The sequence below is a fragment of the Ammodytes marinus genome (assembly GCF_949987685.1).
Source record: "Ammodytes marinus genome assembly, chromosome: 14".
NCBI lineage: Eukaryota > Metazoa > Chordata > Actinopteri > Uranoscopiformes > Ammodytidae > Ammodytes > Ammodytes marinus.
This window is the reverse complement of record NC_137218.1, coordinates 25,604,008-25,621,302: the sequence shown is the minus strand read 5'-3', so window position 1 is coordinate 25,621,302 and position 17,295 is coordinate 25,604,008. Positions and strand designations below refer to the sequence as shown.

Genomic DNA, 17,295 nt, shown 5'->3' with positions numbered 1-17,295 from the left:
CATGTGTGACAAATAATCTGAACAATGGTGAAACTGACAGCACTGAATATAGTGTGTAAAAAGTGCTTAATAATCAGTGATGCTGAATTATAAATGAGACATTAAGATGAATATGTAAGTAAAAGGTCGACTATTAAATTTTTTAAACTTCTTTAATTATTCTAGCACTTGTGAATACAAACAGTGACGGTGAAAAGAATGTGTGTTAGGTCTGAGTACATGTCATAATGTTACATGTTAATGAGGCTTGGAGTTCTCTTCAGAAGTTGTGTGGATAGATTTGGCTGGCTTCTGACCAAATAAAGGCAGTCTTCTCCAAATGCAGGTATGTGACAAAGTGACAATTTGAACTTTTGATAGTGACTGAACAGTCTTATTAATCTACAAAATGATAATCTTCTATAGTCCAGGTATCACACATCTCTGATGATGTGGACCCTTGGTTACAAAAGTATTCACATGATGGTTGCTGTTCACTTGATATAAAAACCAAAAACTAAGGTCCACAGTGAAATATTGTTGCTGGGTAGTGGAGAGGTTATTCAAATCTAGTGTTGTGAACATACAAAATAAACAACTGATTGAAAAACAAGGTCAAAGTCAAATAGATCAATACAAAATCATAGTTTAAGGTAACACGTTCTAAACCACATCATTCCTAGTTTTTGTCAATACTGATTGTATGTTTAAATGGGAAATTACGAAAAAAAAACTACAGCATACTCTATGCAAAGACAAAAATGTTACAAATATTATGAGGGGTGAGTTATTAGTTGACATGGTGTGTGGTTGAGAAACACAGCTTCAGTGTGTAAGGGTAAGGGCCACCTGTAAAAGAGAAAGAAAATTATACTTTAACGATAAAAATAAGACATGAAAAAATGTCCCATGAATCATAACAACTACATTGCCAGCTTTTAAAAGCCATTTTGTGTTAATTTGACGAGGGAAGAACTTACTGGGGTTTTTCATCTGGAAATGGTTCAACAAAGCGAGGGCTTCCATGGCATCATTGATGGATTCCCACTCCAGGAGGCCAGAGGAACTTCGCTCACCTTGAAGGTTAGAATACCATAGGTAGTTAAGAGTGGCAGCACAGACATGAGAGCAATACTCAAAACAATCTGGACTGTATGTAAAGCGATTTGAAATCTGGTGAATTCAGATACATTTAGAATTATAAGCTTACATTATATAACCTTTCTGCCTCCCAAATTCCCCCATCTAAACACTAAGAATTCATTACTAAGTACTAATTAGGATCTAATTTTTAAAATTCTATAACATTGCATTAAAAGAAGAGCTGGGATTTTAAATGATGTGGATCAGTTTGAAGACCAAATGCAGGACATAGGAACTTTAAGGTGTACATACACATTGTATTCTGTGTATACCTATAGAAATGGTACCCACTTATTACTTAAACTGTTTTATATTTATCCAAACAGCCATCATTTCAATTGTACATCGGAAAATCAAAGCACACATAAAAATAAACCCATTATAGAATTGGCCTTGCTGTAACTCCATTACTCACTCTTTCCAGTGAAAAGTTTCACACTTGTTGGAGTCTTAAGCCCCATTTCATCGCAGACCTGAAAGGAAAGACCAGTTTCAGTAAAACATGGAACGTTTTGGTTTGTGGAGAATCTACACTTAAAGAGTTAGAACCCTGTTGGCTCTTCTTACCTGGTTGAACATCTCAATAGAGATGTCTGGTTGTGCGTTAAAGAAGTGTAAGACGTTGCTGGGGTGCTGGATCCGGTTCTTGGCCGCCTGCTCTGCCGAGGTGAAGCGGTTGTTGCGGGATCCGTGGAAGTCTTTGAAGCTGCTGCTGTTGTCCTCCAGCTGGTAGTACTGACCTGGCACGATGGCCTGCTGCTTGGACACACTGCAGAGGGAAGAGGGACACTGGTGTAAGGTATCTAGTCTATATCTAGCTCTGTGCCCTACTCTACGCTTATCTTCAGTAACAGCTGCTCTTACCAAACGTTGAGTTTCTGTCCAAATAGGAAGTTGTTGTTGAGGTGAGAGATGGCCCGGTCCACAGAGTAACAGTCTCCCATCTCCACCATGGCTGCTCCGGGCTTACTCTTCATGAACTTGATCTGGAAGAAGAACAACAAACCAGAGCATGAGACTACTGCTACTTACAACTAGGATGTCATAGTTGTCTAATAAACTAAACAATTTGTCAATAATCGAAACCAAAAAATCGAAACCAAAAAAACTAAAAATCCTTCTTTGTTATTTGGGGAGTTGCATGCTAGTAAGCATCTGAAGAGAGTTATACAGTGCGTTCCAAATTATTATGCAAATTATATTTTTCTCAGATTTTTCTAAATAGTCGATGCAAATGACAGTCAGTATAATTTTCAAGTCATCAACTGTTGATTCAAATTGTATTGAAAAAACCTCCAAATGATAACAGTATTTTTTTCAAAAATAAAAAACTCAAAATGCACTGTTCCAAATTATTATGCACAACAGAGTATCAAAAAAATGTATAGGTTGTGAAGAACTAAAAATGGTCATTTATTGAATTTGCAGGATGTGAAGGTCATATTTAATGAAATCAAAAGCTATTTCAATCAAAAACATCTTAACAGGCCAAGTTACATATTAACATAGGACCCCTTATTTGATATCACCTTCACAATTCTTGCATCCATTGAACTTGTGAGTTTTTGGAGAGTTTCTGCTTGAATATCTTTGCAGGATGCCAAAATAGCCTCCCATATCTGCTGTTTTGATGTGAACTGCCTCCCAACCTCATAGATCTTTTGCCTGAGGATGCTCCAAAGGTTCTCAACAGGGTTGAGGTCAGGGAAAGATGGGGCCACACCATGAGGTTCTCTCCTTTTATGCCCAAAGCAGCCAGTGACACAGAGGTATTCTTTGCAGCATGAGATGGTGCATTGTCATGCATGAAGATGATTTTACTACGGAAGGCACTGTCCTTCTTTTTGTACCACGGAAGAAAGTGGTCAGTCAGAAACTAAACATACTTTGCCGAGGTCATTTTCACACCGTCAGGGACCTTAAAGGGGCCTACCAGTTCTCTCCCCATGACTCCGCCAACTCCTTGCTGACGTCGCAGCCTTATTGGGACATGGTGGCCATTCACCAACCATCCACTACTCCATCCATCTGGACCATCCAGGGTTGCACGGCACTCATCAGTAAACAAGACTGTTTGAAAATTAGTCTTCATGTATTTCTGAGCCCAGTGCAACTGTTTCTGCTTGTGAGTAGGGCTGGCCCGAATGCCATTTTTCAGGCTTCGAATATTCGTTGGTTTTTCCGAGCGAATATTCGTTCCAGAAAAACACACCATCAAAAACAACATACATTTTTTTTTTTTTAAACGTTAATAATCCCTATATACTCCCTGGAAAAAAAAACGAAGCTCCGAATAGTAATTTAAGCTCCGAATAGTAATTTTCCGAACGAGTATTCAAATATTCAAATAATTCGGGCCAGCCCTACTTGTGAGCATTGTTTAGGGGTGGCCGAATAATAGGTTTATGCACAACTGCAAACCTCTGGAGGATCCTACACATTGAAGTTCGCGGGACTCCAGAGGCACCAGCGGCTTCAAATACCTGTCTGCTGCTTTGTAATGGCATTTTAGCAGCTGCTCTCCTAATCCGATGAATTTGTCTGGCAGAAACCTTCCTCATTATGCCTTTATCTGCACCAACCCGTCTGTGCTCTGAATCAGCCACAAATCTCTTCACAGTACGATGATCACGCTTCAGTTTCTGTGAAATATCTAATGTTGCCATACCTTATCCAAGGTATTGCACTATTTGACGCTTTTCCGCAGCAGAGAGATCCTTTTTCTTTCCCATATTGCGTGAAACATGTGGCTTGCTTAATAATGTGGAACGTCCTTCTTAAGTAGTTTTTCCTTTGATTGGGCTCACATGGCAAACTAATTATCACAGGAGTATTAGATTGATTCCAATGATCCAAGGCATCCTGAGACACAATATCATACATGAGTTTAATTGAAAAACAAAAAATTTAAAGTTTATGACACTTCAATCCAATTTGCATAATAATTTGGAACACGGTGTATGTATCAATCCAAATTAAAGATATTGTTATTTAAGTTTGATAAACTGCAGAAATACTGAAGGTTGAGGCGGGCTATGCTCAGGTTCTTATTACACAATTAGTATTTCAAACTAATCACGGCAGTTGCCTGAACGTTCTATAAAAACAGGGACTGCAGTGTTTCCCACAGGTTGAGAATTGACCTGTTGTGGTGGTTGGCGGGTTCAGTAGTAAATTAGTCAAACAAAGGTTTATGAACTATTTATTGATAAACAATGAGTCAATAAGGTTAAATAATTTAGAAAGGAATACATATTTACATATTAAACAAACTATTTATGAACAAGTCAAAACAAAGAAATGACTGTTTTGGCCCGTAGTTGCAGGGCTAACAAGCTTTAGCTGCCCAATCAATCCTGTCGATAGAGCAATATGTTGTGATATTATCCGTGATAAGCTGTATCGTATCGTCAGCTCCAAAATCAATATTTTTTGTAAAAAGAAAATTCAAGTTTTAAATGGGTTGGAGCTACACCTCAGCTCCTGTAGATGTTGCATCACAGGTTTTGAATTTGAATAACAGTTTTGAATTCAATTGTTTTTACTCAATTTGACTGGAGTTATCAGTATAAAGCGATGTGATGTATTAAGACCACAAGATCGTACACAGCAACTTGTATTTCAACTATGTTTTTACATCAGGGAACTATATGTTGAATATCGCAATATATCAGAATATGTATGGTATAGTAATATATTGTGATATATATCTCTGTGTATCGTATCGTAAAGTCCTTGCCAATACACAGCCCTATTTATGAACATATATTTTCTATCAGATTTTTGTAAAAGCTTATTGAGACACCCAACTTTGATATCTTATCTTTCAGTATTTTAGACAAGGGTTCCAGAGGCTTTAAGCATTTTAAAAAGGCCTTATTTTACTCACCCTCTCTACATTGCCGTAGAGGCAGAAGATGTTGAAGACCTTGTCGGCATTGACCTTAGCAGGTTCAAGGCCATAAACCATAAGGACCGGGGAGTCAGCATGAGGACCATACTCAGGGGGCGGTGGACCATACCCAGGGCCATAGCGCTGGCTTCCACCCCGACCACGCCCTCCCAAACCTGGCCCCATGCGGTGGGGGGGAGGGGGGCCGTAGCTGTCCTCATTGTAGTTATGGTAACCTCCTTGAGGGCCGCCTTAATTAGATAAAAGAAACATCTCAGGTAGAGATTACCTTATTGGAACATGATCCATTCTTCCAAATGTACGACTGATTTCTTTATTTGATATTTACCATAATCAGGCGGGTGGTCACCCAGGAGAGCAGGCTGCCTCTGGCGTTTGTTGGGATTGGCATTGGGATCTAAAATGGTCAAATAAAAATGTGCCGATCAAACGGCTTCCTTGCTTAAGCTATTGAACAGAGAGCTTACATGGGCTACTATGTGCTAAGGGACAAGGTTGTGACAGACATGCAGGAGAAGGGCCTGACCTATTTAGTGCTTAAAGAAAAGTGTGCAGGCTCTGTTTTGCTAATCCAACACGTACACACAGACATAATGGAGATTTTTCTAAACAGTGATTTGGAAAAAAGTCTTTTAAATATCTTTTTTAAAAGACTTTTTATGGCAGCCACCCTAGTACTACCAACACACACACACACACACCTTGTGAATTGTTCCAATTGCCTTCACCATCAGCATCTGTGCAGGTACACATATACACATGTCAAATCCAAATGAACATTAAACAAGTTCACATTTCTAAACAGTGTATAAATCCTAGCCATTACATGGAATCATCCAAGTAGAAGATCAGGTAGAAAATATGTATCAGTGCTATGAGCAGCACCCGCAGTCTAAGCATGTTTTATTGATCACCATAAGAACTATACAATTACAGACCAGGAGAAGACAGAGGTATAAAATACACATCAGGCATATTGACTAAATTACATAGTGGAAGGGAGAAAATGACACCAAAATGGACATTCTCAACAGTCACTCGCTTTGTATGTTAACACGTCAACAATCTGGTCAATAGCAATTATTTATGAAAAGTAAATTACATTTTTTTAAATTTAAAATCAAGTTTTTTAATTACATATTTAACTTTGGTTCTAAACACTGAGATATGTTTTAGACTGTAGAATCCAATTATAAAGTATTGATATCATTGTAAAAACAAGTTTTCAAACAGACGTGCAGGCTATAGGGATCTTCTTCCTCATTACTATCATTTGACAATAACCTGATGTGTGTGGAAAGTCAGAGCTGTCCATCTTAAATGTATTTCACATTTGTTAGATGAAACAGACACTATCCCAAATAACCAAAATATCTGCAGGAAATGTTTATAGACACTGCAGGTCCACGCAGTGATATGAGCACTGGGAGACTGTGTAATGAACACTGGCTGCTCACATTGTGCCTTGAATTACAAACAGATAACAAAAGGCAATACAAAGGTGATCACTGTGTATTAATTGCATTATATGAATATTTCAAATGTAATATTTTTGTCCATCACAAAGTGAACAGAAATAAAAACCCTTAATCTATCAGAGTTGCATTCACCCTTATTGGGGCAAATAAAACCTCCTGTGGTTATGTCATTTCACTGAGTCACCACCAGGTGTGATAGCAACCTTAGCATAGTGCTGAGACCAAATAAATAAATAAAACCTCTGAACAATAAAATCATACCTTTAGAAATGACCATTTAGAATATTGTTTGCAACAACAAACTAATTGCAACTGCTGCTCCAGTGAAGTCCAACACTCCCTTAACAGACCTGTTTAGCTAGATAACAAACCATTTGTGATGGGCCCTACTAATTCCCCTTGATACTAACAAGCTAACTGCTCACTCATTCCATAAATAGTACATTCTTAAAGTAATATCACATTAAGTTGTAAAGGAAAGAGGTTGCCAGGGGCATTCAGAGCCAGTTTTTCGATTACATTGCTAAACTCTGTTATTTTCTGGTGTTATTATGGGACTATATCACATTGTAGTATCAACAATGTGTGAAGCAACAGTCACGTTGCTTTGGTTTCACAATAACTTTCAACCATCAATTCAGATTATTCATTCATGTCTTTCTTTGGAGTACTTACAGCACCACACATGGAGCATGGGACACAGTGGGCAGGTAGGGGGCAGTCTTCACCTGCCAACCTCTTGACTCCAGCCTCAACTCATTCCCCCTCTTCAGCCTTTTCTTCCTTCCTTACTTCCTTCTTTTTTTGCATCCCCACCACCAGAGAGAAAAGTACATCCACGCTTGGTTTTCACTGCTGCCGGTTTTGTTTTCTAGAGTTGCTATTAGAGGCTCATTTCCATCTTACCGTGCTCTGACATTTGCACCGTTTCAGAGTGGGCTGTCTGTCTGTCCACAGACACACTGAGCCAAACCTGCATCACACGGGAGGCGTTAAAGGCGTCACTATGGGCCATTGAAGAAAAAAAAAAGAAAAAAAAGGGAAAATGAAAACAATGCAAAAAAACAACACAAGAACAGCACAGAGAGGAGGGGAAATGAGGAAGGTATAGGGGAGAAGAACAGAACACCAGAGTCCATACATGTAGAAGGATTTAGGAAAAGGGGGTTTGAATCTGTTTGCCTCTGTGCTTGTATGCTTGATAGGTGTTTGATGCTTGTGTCTTCATAGGCCCCCCTGTGGATAATTCTTCTCATGTAAAAAAAAAAATGACGCTCACATGATGCTTGCTTATTTGGTGTTAATACCTGTCGGCTGCTTGCAAAGTGAAAAGGCGTCTAGTGCTCGACAATAAAGTTGTCTGGAATATCTGCGTGACGCTGTGCGCTCGTGGGCGGTTCAGGCTGTGTGTTGCCTTGGATATTCGGTTGCTTGTGTTGTCGTGTTGTGTTCGGCACAGGAAAAGGTTTTGTTTATTGCCCCAGTGTGTGGTATCGTCTGAAACTCCTCTGTTGCTCCCTGAGGCTGTGTTATGGCAGGTACGTCCCAGGGGGCTAGGAGGCGTGGCCAAGCGACCACACCCACCTGACTCCCGCCCCCCCCCATCGTCAATGTATTGTGTCAAAAGTGTTGACTCCTCGTGGCCTCTGCGGATGAGATGTGCTGTACTGGTAAAAGAGGCGGTGGAAGATGCGTATCAGTCTGTGATGGATATGCGAGGTGTCTGTTCGCGTGGGGGCCTCGAGGTATTTCTGTCCCTCAAACTCAAAATGGCGGCTACTGTCCAACACCAAAAAGTAATATGGATTCCCGTGTCAGGTGGTGGAGATAGAGGGGTGAAGATGGACTTGGAATAAGGAAGTACTGGGTTGAGGTTGTGTTCCGGTGTTTTTTTTTTGCCCCCACTGTGTCCGATGTGTGCCACGGAGCAGATTTACATGAGCTGTGGCTGTGGGTGCTGTTGTAATATTGTAGCTGTAGAAGTTGAGGTAAGAATGTCTGAGTTTGCACAGTGAGGACACAAGGAGAACCTCTGCTTCATAAGGCAGCGCAAACTTTACAACGTCAAGGAATATGTCAAACACCTGTATGAGACTTGCATGTACATGTAGGTTGTGTACAAGAAAAAACAACTACATTGTTTTACAGTGGCGAAAAATCAAATGAAACATGTCATCCATACATATCTTAAGGTACTTGTTATCATTCTATTGCTGTCCAGGGTTAGTATGCCTACTTGCATTTAGCAGTATCCTGTATTTTGATCATTGAAGTGGCTGGTTGAGTTCCTGTCCCAATAGTGTCAGGCATGCAATGATCTTCATTTTAAGTTCTTAAATCTTATACACATTGTTTTAGCATTACATCAACTAAAAAACATTTCTATCAACTTAAAACTCTATGCTCCCATTATCTGGTCTTGGACAAATTTCATCTCAAAACAATAAGAATCGGTGGCAGTACTACAAATATATGATTGGAAAGCTTAACAATTAAGATGACACTGTGTTTGTAATATATGTTTTACATTAGAGGTCCCATAAATGTTGTTCCACTATCAAAGATTTAACCCATCATTGAAGTGGTTGAGGATTAAACAACCAACAACACAGTGTCACTGAAAGTGTTCATCCCGCCTTGTTTCCACTGAGCACCACAGTTTGGTTTAGCAAGGTAAGCCTGGATCTGGCTTGTGTTTCCACTGCTGATAGCACCCATACTTCTACTACTGTTCGCTAGCCGTGAGTAAATACTGTACAGTTTATGGGTCAGAGCAGTTGAACAGCACTTTGACACTGGAAACGCAAATGAATGCATGCCAAGCCGCACCAAACGGAACTGTACCGCTCAGAGAAAACCAGGCATTAATTCAAGTTGTGCCTATGGTCACAACAAGTCCACTCAGCTGGCTGGTGCATTGTCTTACTTAAGCTATGATTGAAATCTCCACTATGTTTAAAGAATGCCAACAGGTCTGATGTCTCTGTAGTGTTTTGGCTTGGAGTAGGCAGGATTTGAGGTTGTGCAGCTGCTGTGCCATGCTCTACAGGGAATGTGAACCTATGTGAAGAATGGTGCGCCTGCGTATGCTTGTGTGACGGGTGCGTTGGGCCTTTCACATGCATGAGCCTTGTCCTTGAGGTCGGCTGCCCTTGAGGTTGCTCCTCATGCCCTTACTTTGAGCCTGCTGTGTGGTGAGAAAATGCATGAAGACTGTGAATGCATCACAGGACTACTGCCTTTGAACACTGAGCTGGTGGATGGTGGGAACATTTCAAAAGAAACATTCATCTGTGATCAAAGGCAATACCCCCGGAGGCAGAGAACCCCAACAATCCCATACAGTGGCATGAGAGGAGAAGAGGAAGAGAAAAGGGGAAGGAAGGATTTGGGGACTAGAGGTTACCTTGGCCACTGAGGGTGGGGTTTGTATAGTCCCACGTGTCCTGGTCGTTCTTGAAGACGTTAAGGCGCGGTGGCTGTGAATAGGATGGCATTTAAAAAAGTCAAAACTACCCACAGTTCACCAACTTCTGACCTTAAAGCTATAGTGTGTAACTTCTGTCACCCCATGAGGAATTCTGAGGAATTACAACAACGCTGTCAGTATCTGGGGGGATACTGTTTGTAAACAATATAAAGAAATACAGTGTGTTTTGTGGAGCTGATCGGCTTAATCAACTTTGTGTCAACTCGTTTGCCGATTGCTTGAATGTAACCGACATTCACTTAAAATAAAATGTTGTTACACACTATAGCTTTAACTCAAAAGGGACCACAGTCACACACCAGGGCGTGTTCACACCAGCTTTGTTTAGTGCGATTGAAACAAACTTTAAAGCCACTACGAGTAACATGGTCCGTTGGCGGCCCCTTTTGGACAAAAGCGGGAGTATTTTTACGACGGCCGCTGTCGCAAAGCTGTTTTCTAGCTTGTGCCAGGCGTGCGAGTATGAACTGAGAAGGGCGCAATATAGTGCATGTCCGTGTGTTGAAAGTGTGAGGGCACGGACTCTTTTCGGCTCCGTGAGAGTGGTTTTGACACTGCATCAACTAATGCCAGTCAGTGCTACACACACCTGATTGCAATGAGTTGATGCAGCAGCGTCACCTAACTACTCTCTCTCACGGAGCTGAAAGATTACGTGTCCTCACAGAAAGCGAATGAACGAGAGATTATGGATCACGATGAGGTAATGTGTTTGTGTTGTTGATGAAAATAATGACTATTTCAGATAATGGTTATCTGATGATGGTGAAGCAAAGCAAACTTTGTGTTAGTACCAACCGCTCATTCATTTAGGAGTAAACACTGCAGTCTAGTTCGCTCCCGTGAAATTGTATACACGTTGCTTGGCAACGCCCTCGTCCCGCCCGTAGCTTATATCACTCTCTTCTTTATATGTCCATGGTCACTCTCCCTTTTAGCTTTTCTTCATTGCATTCTCTTTTTTTTATTTGATGGTTAAGCCCGTTATCAGTCATTATGATGACAAATAACTGTCTCAAACAAGGCTCCCGCTCCCCTTCCCTCACCTGGAGGGATAGGCTTCTCAAATCGCGTTGCTGCGCCACACTGAAATCTGCGACCATGTGACTGCACGAGCAAAACGAAAATCGAACTGGGTGTACGACCAGACCAAAAGCAGTAATAAAAACTATATAAAAACGTCTTTCTTTGCACTGATGGTCTTGTTTGCTGTTAAAGGTCATTTATGATTATCAGAGGAAACATAAGGCTGTTTAAAAGATATTTAAATGTTACTCGTAGCTGCTTTAAGCGCTTGGTGCGGTTCACTAGGGTTGGTTTGAACGCAGTCCGAGACTCTTGTGCATACTAAATAACTGGACTCTGCTCCTCTTGTAAGAGGTGGTCTACGGCTGCTTGCAAGTGAACTCTGGAGCGGATCATCTCTAGTGTGAACCCCATCTGCACTAATCACCGGAAGCTAAGTATTTACGCATCAACAACCTTTTGCATAATGTCTTTCATTTAATGTACGTGTTATTACATTATTTAGCGCACATTGTCATATAATACTAGGGCTGGCCCAAATTATTTGAATATTCGAAAACTCGTTTCATGTTTTAGTATTCGAAGCTCAATTTAGTATTGAGCTTCAGTAAAAAATAAATTTTCTTGGGGGGGGGGGGGGCTTTAAAAAAAAATCAGTAGTAGCTTTAACTGCAATATATTTTGCCAGAAAATAATATGAATGAATATGCTCATGTAAGGTCTGCGATGGCACATCGGACAGCTGATTTGGAACGGAAGAACAGCTGTTCGCTTCCACAGGAAAAAAGTAAGGAACTCTGACTTTATTACCGTTCAAAAGTTATTAAAGCATCTACAAACTACGCAAATTACTGTCTCGGGCCACAAACTCGTTTTCAGGGAATACATTGGGATTATTAATGTTGTTTTTGATGGTGTATTTTTTTAGAACGGGTATTCGAACTTGCTCTGAAAATCAAACAAGTATTCGAAGCCTGTAGAATGGTATTCGGGACAGCCCTAGAGCATACGCCCATATGCTCCGCCCATTACAGTCTGCTGCTATTGTAATGTGGGCTGACAGAGGAAAGTAGCATTATATCTAATAGATTCTGGCTGTTACGGTATGCGCTCCATATTAAGCATGAAAATAACCGACTGACGCTCTGTAATGTGAACGATGGTAGATATTGGGAGCAATTTGCTCGCCAATTTTTCCTCACCAAACTGTCTGACAGCCTTTCCATGCACTTGACTTTTGTTTACAATATCATATTTTAGTTTTGCCTTTTTGAACGCGAACCAAACCATCTATAAAACAAAAGAATGTATCCGCTCTCATATGGTGCGCACCAAAGAAGCGTAGTATTAGGTGTGAACACGACCTTAGACATACATACCTTGGCATATTCGATCTTTAATGTGCAGCAGCCAGAATAGATGTCTGCCCCATTCAGAGAGGCTTTGGCCCTCTGGGCGCTCTGGACCGAATCAAATGTGGAAGCAATGAGTTAAGGAGAGCTCTGATTATATGAGGTTTTGGAGGGTATAATTTAACATTGACATATTGTACAAAAACAGAGTTTCCAAATGGAAAGGCCCATGACCAATAAAAAAGGCAATTCTATAAAAGGATATTCCACCATGGCCTGAACACCATTCTTTCTGAAGATGACGATCCTCTGTACAGGACCACAGTTGTTACAAACGGTGTAGAGTACATCCTGCACAGGCACACAGACAGTAGTAAGCAAACTAAATGCAATGCATGTCACCTTTAAAAAAACGATCACACCATGAACCCACACTAAAACAAACTTCTGCTCTATTTGTTATCTAAGTTTAGATAAGATTGCTAGATTTTGGCCATTTCTCTAAAAAATTATTCTCACAACATCCCAGTAATTGTGACAAATACAGTAGGCTATATATAATAAATGATACGTGTCATATATATAATCTAAAAAAAGAAAGGTTCACGTTATTTGCATTATATAAAGAAGATGGTGCAGAAGAATAGATCAGTATGCTTTAATATAATAATATAATTCCTTCATTTTTCATGAAGCCAATTTGAATCATGGCTCATATTTGTCCTGAAATTGACACTGCTGTCGTAAAGCGCAGCTTATTGTAGTACCTAAAGTTATCAGAGCAGGACGGGAGCAACAATTTACTGACCGTAGCTAGACCTTCATCAAGACATAAAAAAGGTGTTTAATCCTGTCAATAAGTTTGAGGTGACGTGACGGACTGGATTTTACTTAAAAACATTTCTGTTTTGTTTATAACCAGGTTACCGTGGTGATGGGGTAGATGGGGTTTAGGATGGTGAGCAGCAGGACATTGTTGACGCTGCGTGTGTCGTCAGAGTCTCCTGGCCTGGAGATCTTCTGGCTGGTGGAGTAGTTGATGAAGGCCGGGTGGCCTGCAATGTAAACCTGGTTCTCTGCTGCATACGTCACAGCATTGCAGGAGCTGTTCATGTCCTCATACTCCACCAGGGCCTGCCGCTTCTTGGGCATCATCACCACAAAACTGAGAAGGAATATGTCAAGAGAAAATTATAGGCAAATGTATTATATATTTATTTCCCCTTTTTTAAGATAATTGGACAGGACTTGGGTTTCTGCGAGTGCCTTTATGAGGTTATTCAGACTGCCCACACAAGGCCGTAACCATTGAGTTGAAATTGGGAGGGGGGAGAGGGGGACAAAATCAGCCTGGGGTTCCTAATGAAAAAAATTCTAAATTTTAAAACATATGTCATAGCACTCTAATTTATACTACATACATTCAAACATGTGGGATGAACTTTTTCATTTATTTTTGAATATAATGTTTTTTTTCTGACTTTTTCCCTTTCTTGTTTTATAGAAGGTAATGGTAGATATGAAAAGAATGAATAATAAAGCAGTACAACATAATACTTGGACATGTTGTGATGATAATGTTTAGAGTAGTTATTATACCTACATTTGATCAATATTATTTCAGGTGATGGTGAAGCATTTCATATTACATCAAAACAAAATGAAGCCAAATATATCATTCTGGCCTTGGTTCACACACATCTGGATCCATAAGACTTGCAGCGAGACTCACAACGTTGAACGTGTACAATAAAGTATCCGGTGCTCTCTTGTTACCTGACGGCCCCAAACTCCTGCAGGGCCTCCACCAGATCTGTCTCCATGATGCCGTCCACCAAGCCCCTGATGTGCACCACCGAGGAGGGCAGCGGTTTATGAGGGTCATCGTAGTTGTCCTGCAAACCGAACACACAGCGTCATGCTTGTAGGCTCACAAAATACTTTCACTTGTAGTGCGAAGGGGATGGAGCAGCCAGCCAGCACACCGACATAATGAGTACATAGCATGCCAGTGTGTAGGAGCCATATCACATGAAATAACCGTTATTGCGTTGGAGATTAGCATCCCAAACTAAGTGACGGGTGCATAAATAGCTGGACTGAGGAGAAAAAAAATATTATTTGTCTTTATATGCACAATGTATGGTATGTTAATCGAAATTGTATTTTTTATTAATCTTCATAAAAGCAGCTGCATGTCATTTAGTAGCCGAGGAATATTATTGAGACTACTCCGTGTCCGCTAGCTAAACCTAACCGAACTGACGTTAACGTGAATGGGTTTGCTTCATGGTTTGCTTCGATTAGCTAGCTAGCATCTCCTCTATTGGAAAAACATTTACTGGCACGTTTAAGAATAATACCACCACAACGACGAGCCTCACCGTTGTCATTCCTCCCTCCTCAGTTTTCTGTCTTTTCGTCGCTCTGCCTCCTTCTCCGTAGTATCGGCCCGCAGCAGCAGCCATGTTGTCCTATCCCCTGCCGGGCTAGTGCTGCATTCACGGGGTATGGGGGGAAAAAGGGGAATGCCCTTCCTTCATACTGCATTTTCTAGACATGAATACATCTACTCCAATCGTATTCAAACCTTGTGATCACACACCATGATTAGCCTACAACAGTTAACTTGTATCATTCTTAAAAAAAACATTGTGGTTGATATAGACTGATTTATCTTTGCTTAAAACGTTCTATTATTTCCCATGATGGGTTGTGTTGTGAATGCAGCAGCTGAGCGTCACACGCTTTACACGTTACTGTAACCTGTCAATCATAAGTATGAAGGTATGTTCTACGAGAGAAGGTTGGGTAATTTGGTGTATATTATATCTATGATTTGGGTTAACCGTGCAAAACTACCTCTTATATGTCCATGAATACAACCCATTTTATGAATACTAAGTCCAAGCCCAGAAGCACGGCTTACTTGAAGCAAACCTGTAATCCTACTCATAACTATAAAAACTTAACCAAACAGCAACGACCTTCACTCATTGCTTCCTAACCGGAACCGGATGATAACATTTACATAATCTAATATGATTTTTAAGAACATGCTACAATGTTTGATTGTTTTGTTTTTACCTTAATGACACTGCATTGCTTGCAATTAATAAAAAAATGCAAAGCTCTGAAAACCAGAACATAGTCTACTTCATGCAAACAAAAGTTACCTGAAAATTGAGTTAGTTGCTGCATTTTCATTTAGGCTAATTGTGCTTATTCACTCATGCCTTGATTTGTTTAGTTTTATATCTAAAGGAACATTCCAACGCAATGTACCTTAAAATAGTCTGTAGAAGAAAAAAAAAAGTCCTGTCTACTGTCAGACCTGTAGTGCAACTAACCTTTGTAATACACTAAAACTCAGGCTCATAAGATAGTATACAGGTGATACTCTTATTATTAGAATATCATGGAAAATAAATTGGAATTGAGGCAATAATTCATTCAAAAGGGGCCCAAATCAAGTACTGAGTACATATGGATGATTATACTTTGTAGAGGGCCGACATTTCTGTATTTAAAATCCCTTCTTTATTGATTTCATGTAATATTCAAATTTTCTGAGATTTTGAATTTGGGTTCATAAGCTGTTAGCTATAATAATAAAAACTATAACAAATAAAGGCTTGAGATATCACACTTTGCATGTCATTAGTCTATATAATATATTATTTTCACCTTTTAAGTTGAATTACTGAAATAAATGAACTTTTGCATGATATTCAAATTTTTCGAGTTTCACCTGTATATCTCTGAGAAGTGTCAATCTGGCTTTGCACTGCAGCACTGACAGCTCTGCTCAGAGGGCCGACCACTGACAGCGGAATTCTAGTCCAAGTCCTTTTAGAACTTAATACAGCACTGTATAGCCATCAACTCACCCTGCTTCAATGCAAGGTCTGTCTTTTTCACGTAAACACCCAACATTGTTTTTGATCCTTTTAAGAATCTTAAAGCCAATATACATGTTGTTTTTTTAGATGCATAATCCTAAAATGTATCTTCAGTTTAACATCAAAAACAGAAATCAATCAGAACAAATTCCCTAAATATCATGTCATATTATCTCACAAACAATCTTGATATTATTTCATATCCATAGACAGTCTGTCTTCTCCGGCTCCGATGAGGAAGACATTTAGTATTCAAACAACCAGTGTGGACGATGAATCCAATAGAGACACACTCTGGGAGTTAAAATTTCAATGTAATTATGACAACTTACAATAAATTACAACATATTTTTGTCCATATCAGCTCAAATACATAAAATTACAAAGACATTCAATTACACCATTGATAAATTAACTGAAACAACTTCAGGGGTGAATGAATCATCACTTTCAAAAAGTCACACTCAATGGCAGATAATACTAGGTACATTTCTTTTTCATTTCACAGCTTATTAGAAATGCATTGCCTGTGGAATTCTTTGTCAATTTTACAATGGGTCCATCTAGTGCATTTTTTTAATCATTAATATTATCAATCCTTATAGTGAGATCAGATTCAGTAGGTGCAAAACATTATACTCAACAATGCCTGGTGTGTCACATATAACTCAACACAGACAAATACAATTGATCAGTGAGAGATATTATAGAAAAGCAGCTTATCTCCCAAACTGTAGATTTGAACTTAACTGTGCTCAGTTTTTCATACCACGGCCGCAGAAAGCACTCTCTTCTGATTGGCTGATAGTTCAAAATCATACGACAAGACAGCTGAGACACTTGTAGTCAACAGTTAAACTGCTGTTCTCAATCTGTGTACGAAACCCGGAGGTAACCAAAGCAACAGCCATTTACTGTGCACTATTACCAATTAACTGTAACTGGTCAAACATACCTAACTATGGGTTAATGCTTACTGACGACAAACAGACTAACAGATGACAGTTTGAGC

At 39.8% G+C, this 17,295-nt stretch overlaps 1 protein-coding gene across 2 annotated transcripts; it reads right to left on the bottom strand.

Moving 5' to 3' along the window:
- Positions 1-87: 87 nt before the first annotated feature.
- hnrnpl (heterogeneous nuclear ribonucleoprotein L) lies at positions 88-14,878 on the bottom strand. Of its 2 annotated transcripts, XM_080041542.1 has the most exons (14): positions 14,766-14,878; positions 14,158-14,276; positions 13,309-13,546; positions 12,647-12,732; positions 12,409-12,505; positions 9,920-9,992; positions 5,737-5,772; positions 5,364-5,432; positions 5,012-5,265; positions 1,987-2,108; positions 1,690-1,891; positions 1,538-1,595; positions 960-1,055; positions 88-828 (listed from the first exon to the last, which is right to left on the bottom strand). In XM_080041542.1, the coding sequence occupies exons 1-14, from the start codon at positions 14,847-14,849 to the stop codon at positions 770-772; spliced, it is 1,593 nt and encodes a 530-aa protein (XP_079897668.1). In that variant the 5' UTR covers positions 14,850-14,878; the 3' UTR covers positions 88-769. The 2 variants fall into 2 exon arrangements, with proteins under 2 accessions (XP_079897668.1, XP_079897669.1); XM_080041543.1 differs by lacking the exon at positions 5,737-5,772.
- Between the last annotated feature and the right edge of the window lie 2,417 nt (positions 14,879-17,295).

Coding starts and splice junctions, on each gene's coding strand:
- hnrnpl (XM_080041542.1), bottom strand. CDS start 14,849: ATGGCTGCTGCTGCGGGCCGATACTACGGAGAAGGAGGCAGAGCGACG. Junction 2,109..5,011: donor TCTACGGCAATGTAGAGAGG/GTGAGTAAAATA, acceptor TTCTTCTTCCAG/ATCAAGTTCATGAAGAGTAA. Junction 829..959: donor TTTCCAGATGAAAAACCCCA/GTAAGTTCTTCC, acceptor TCTCTTTTACAG/GTGGCCCTTACCCTTACACA.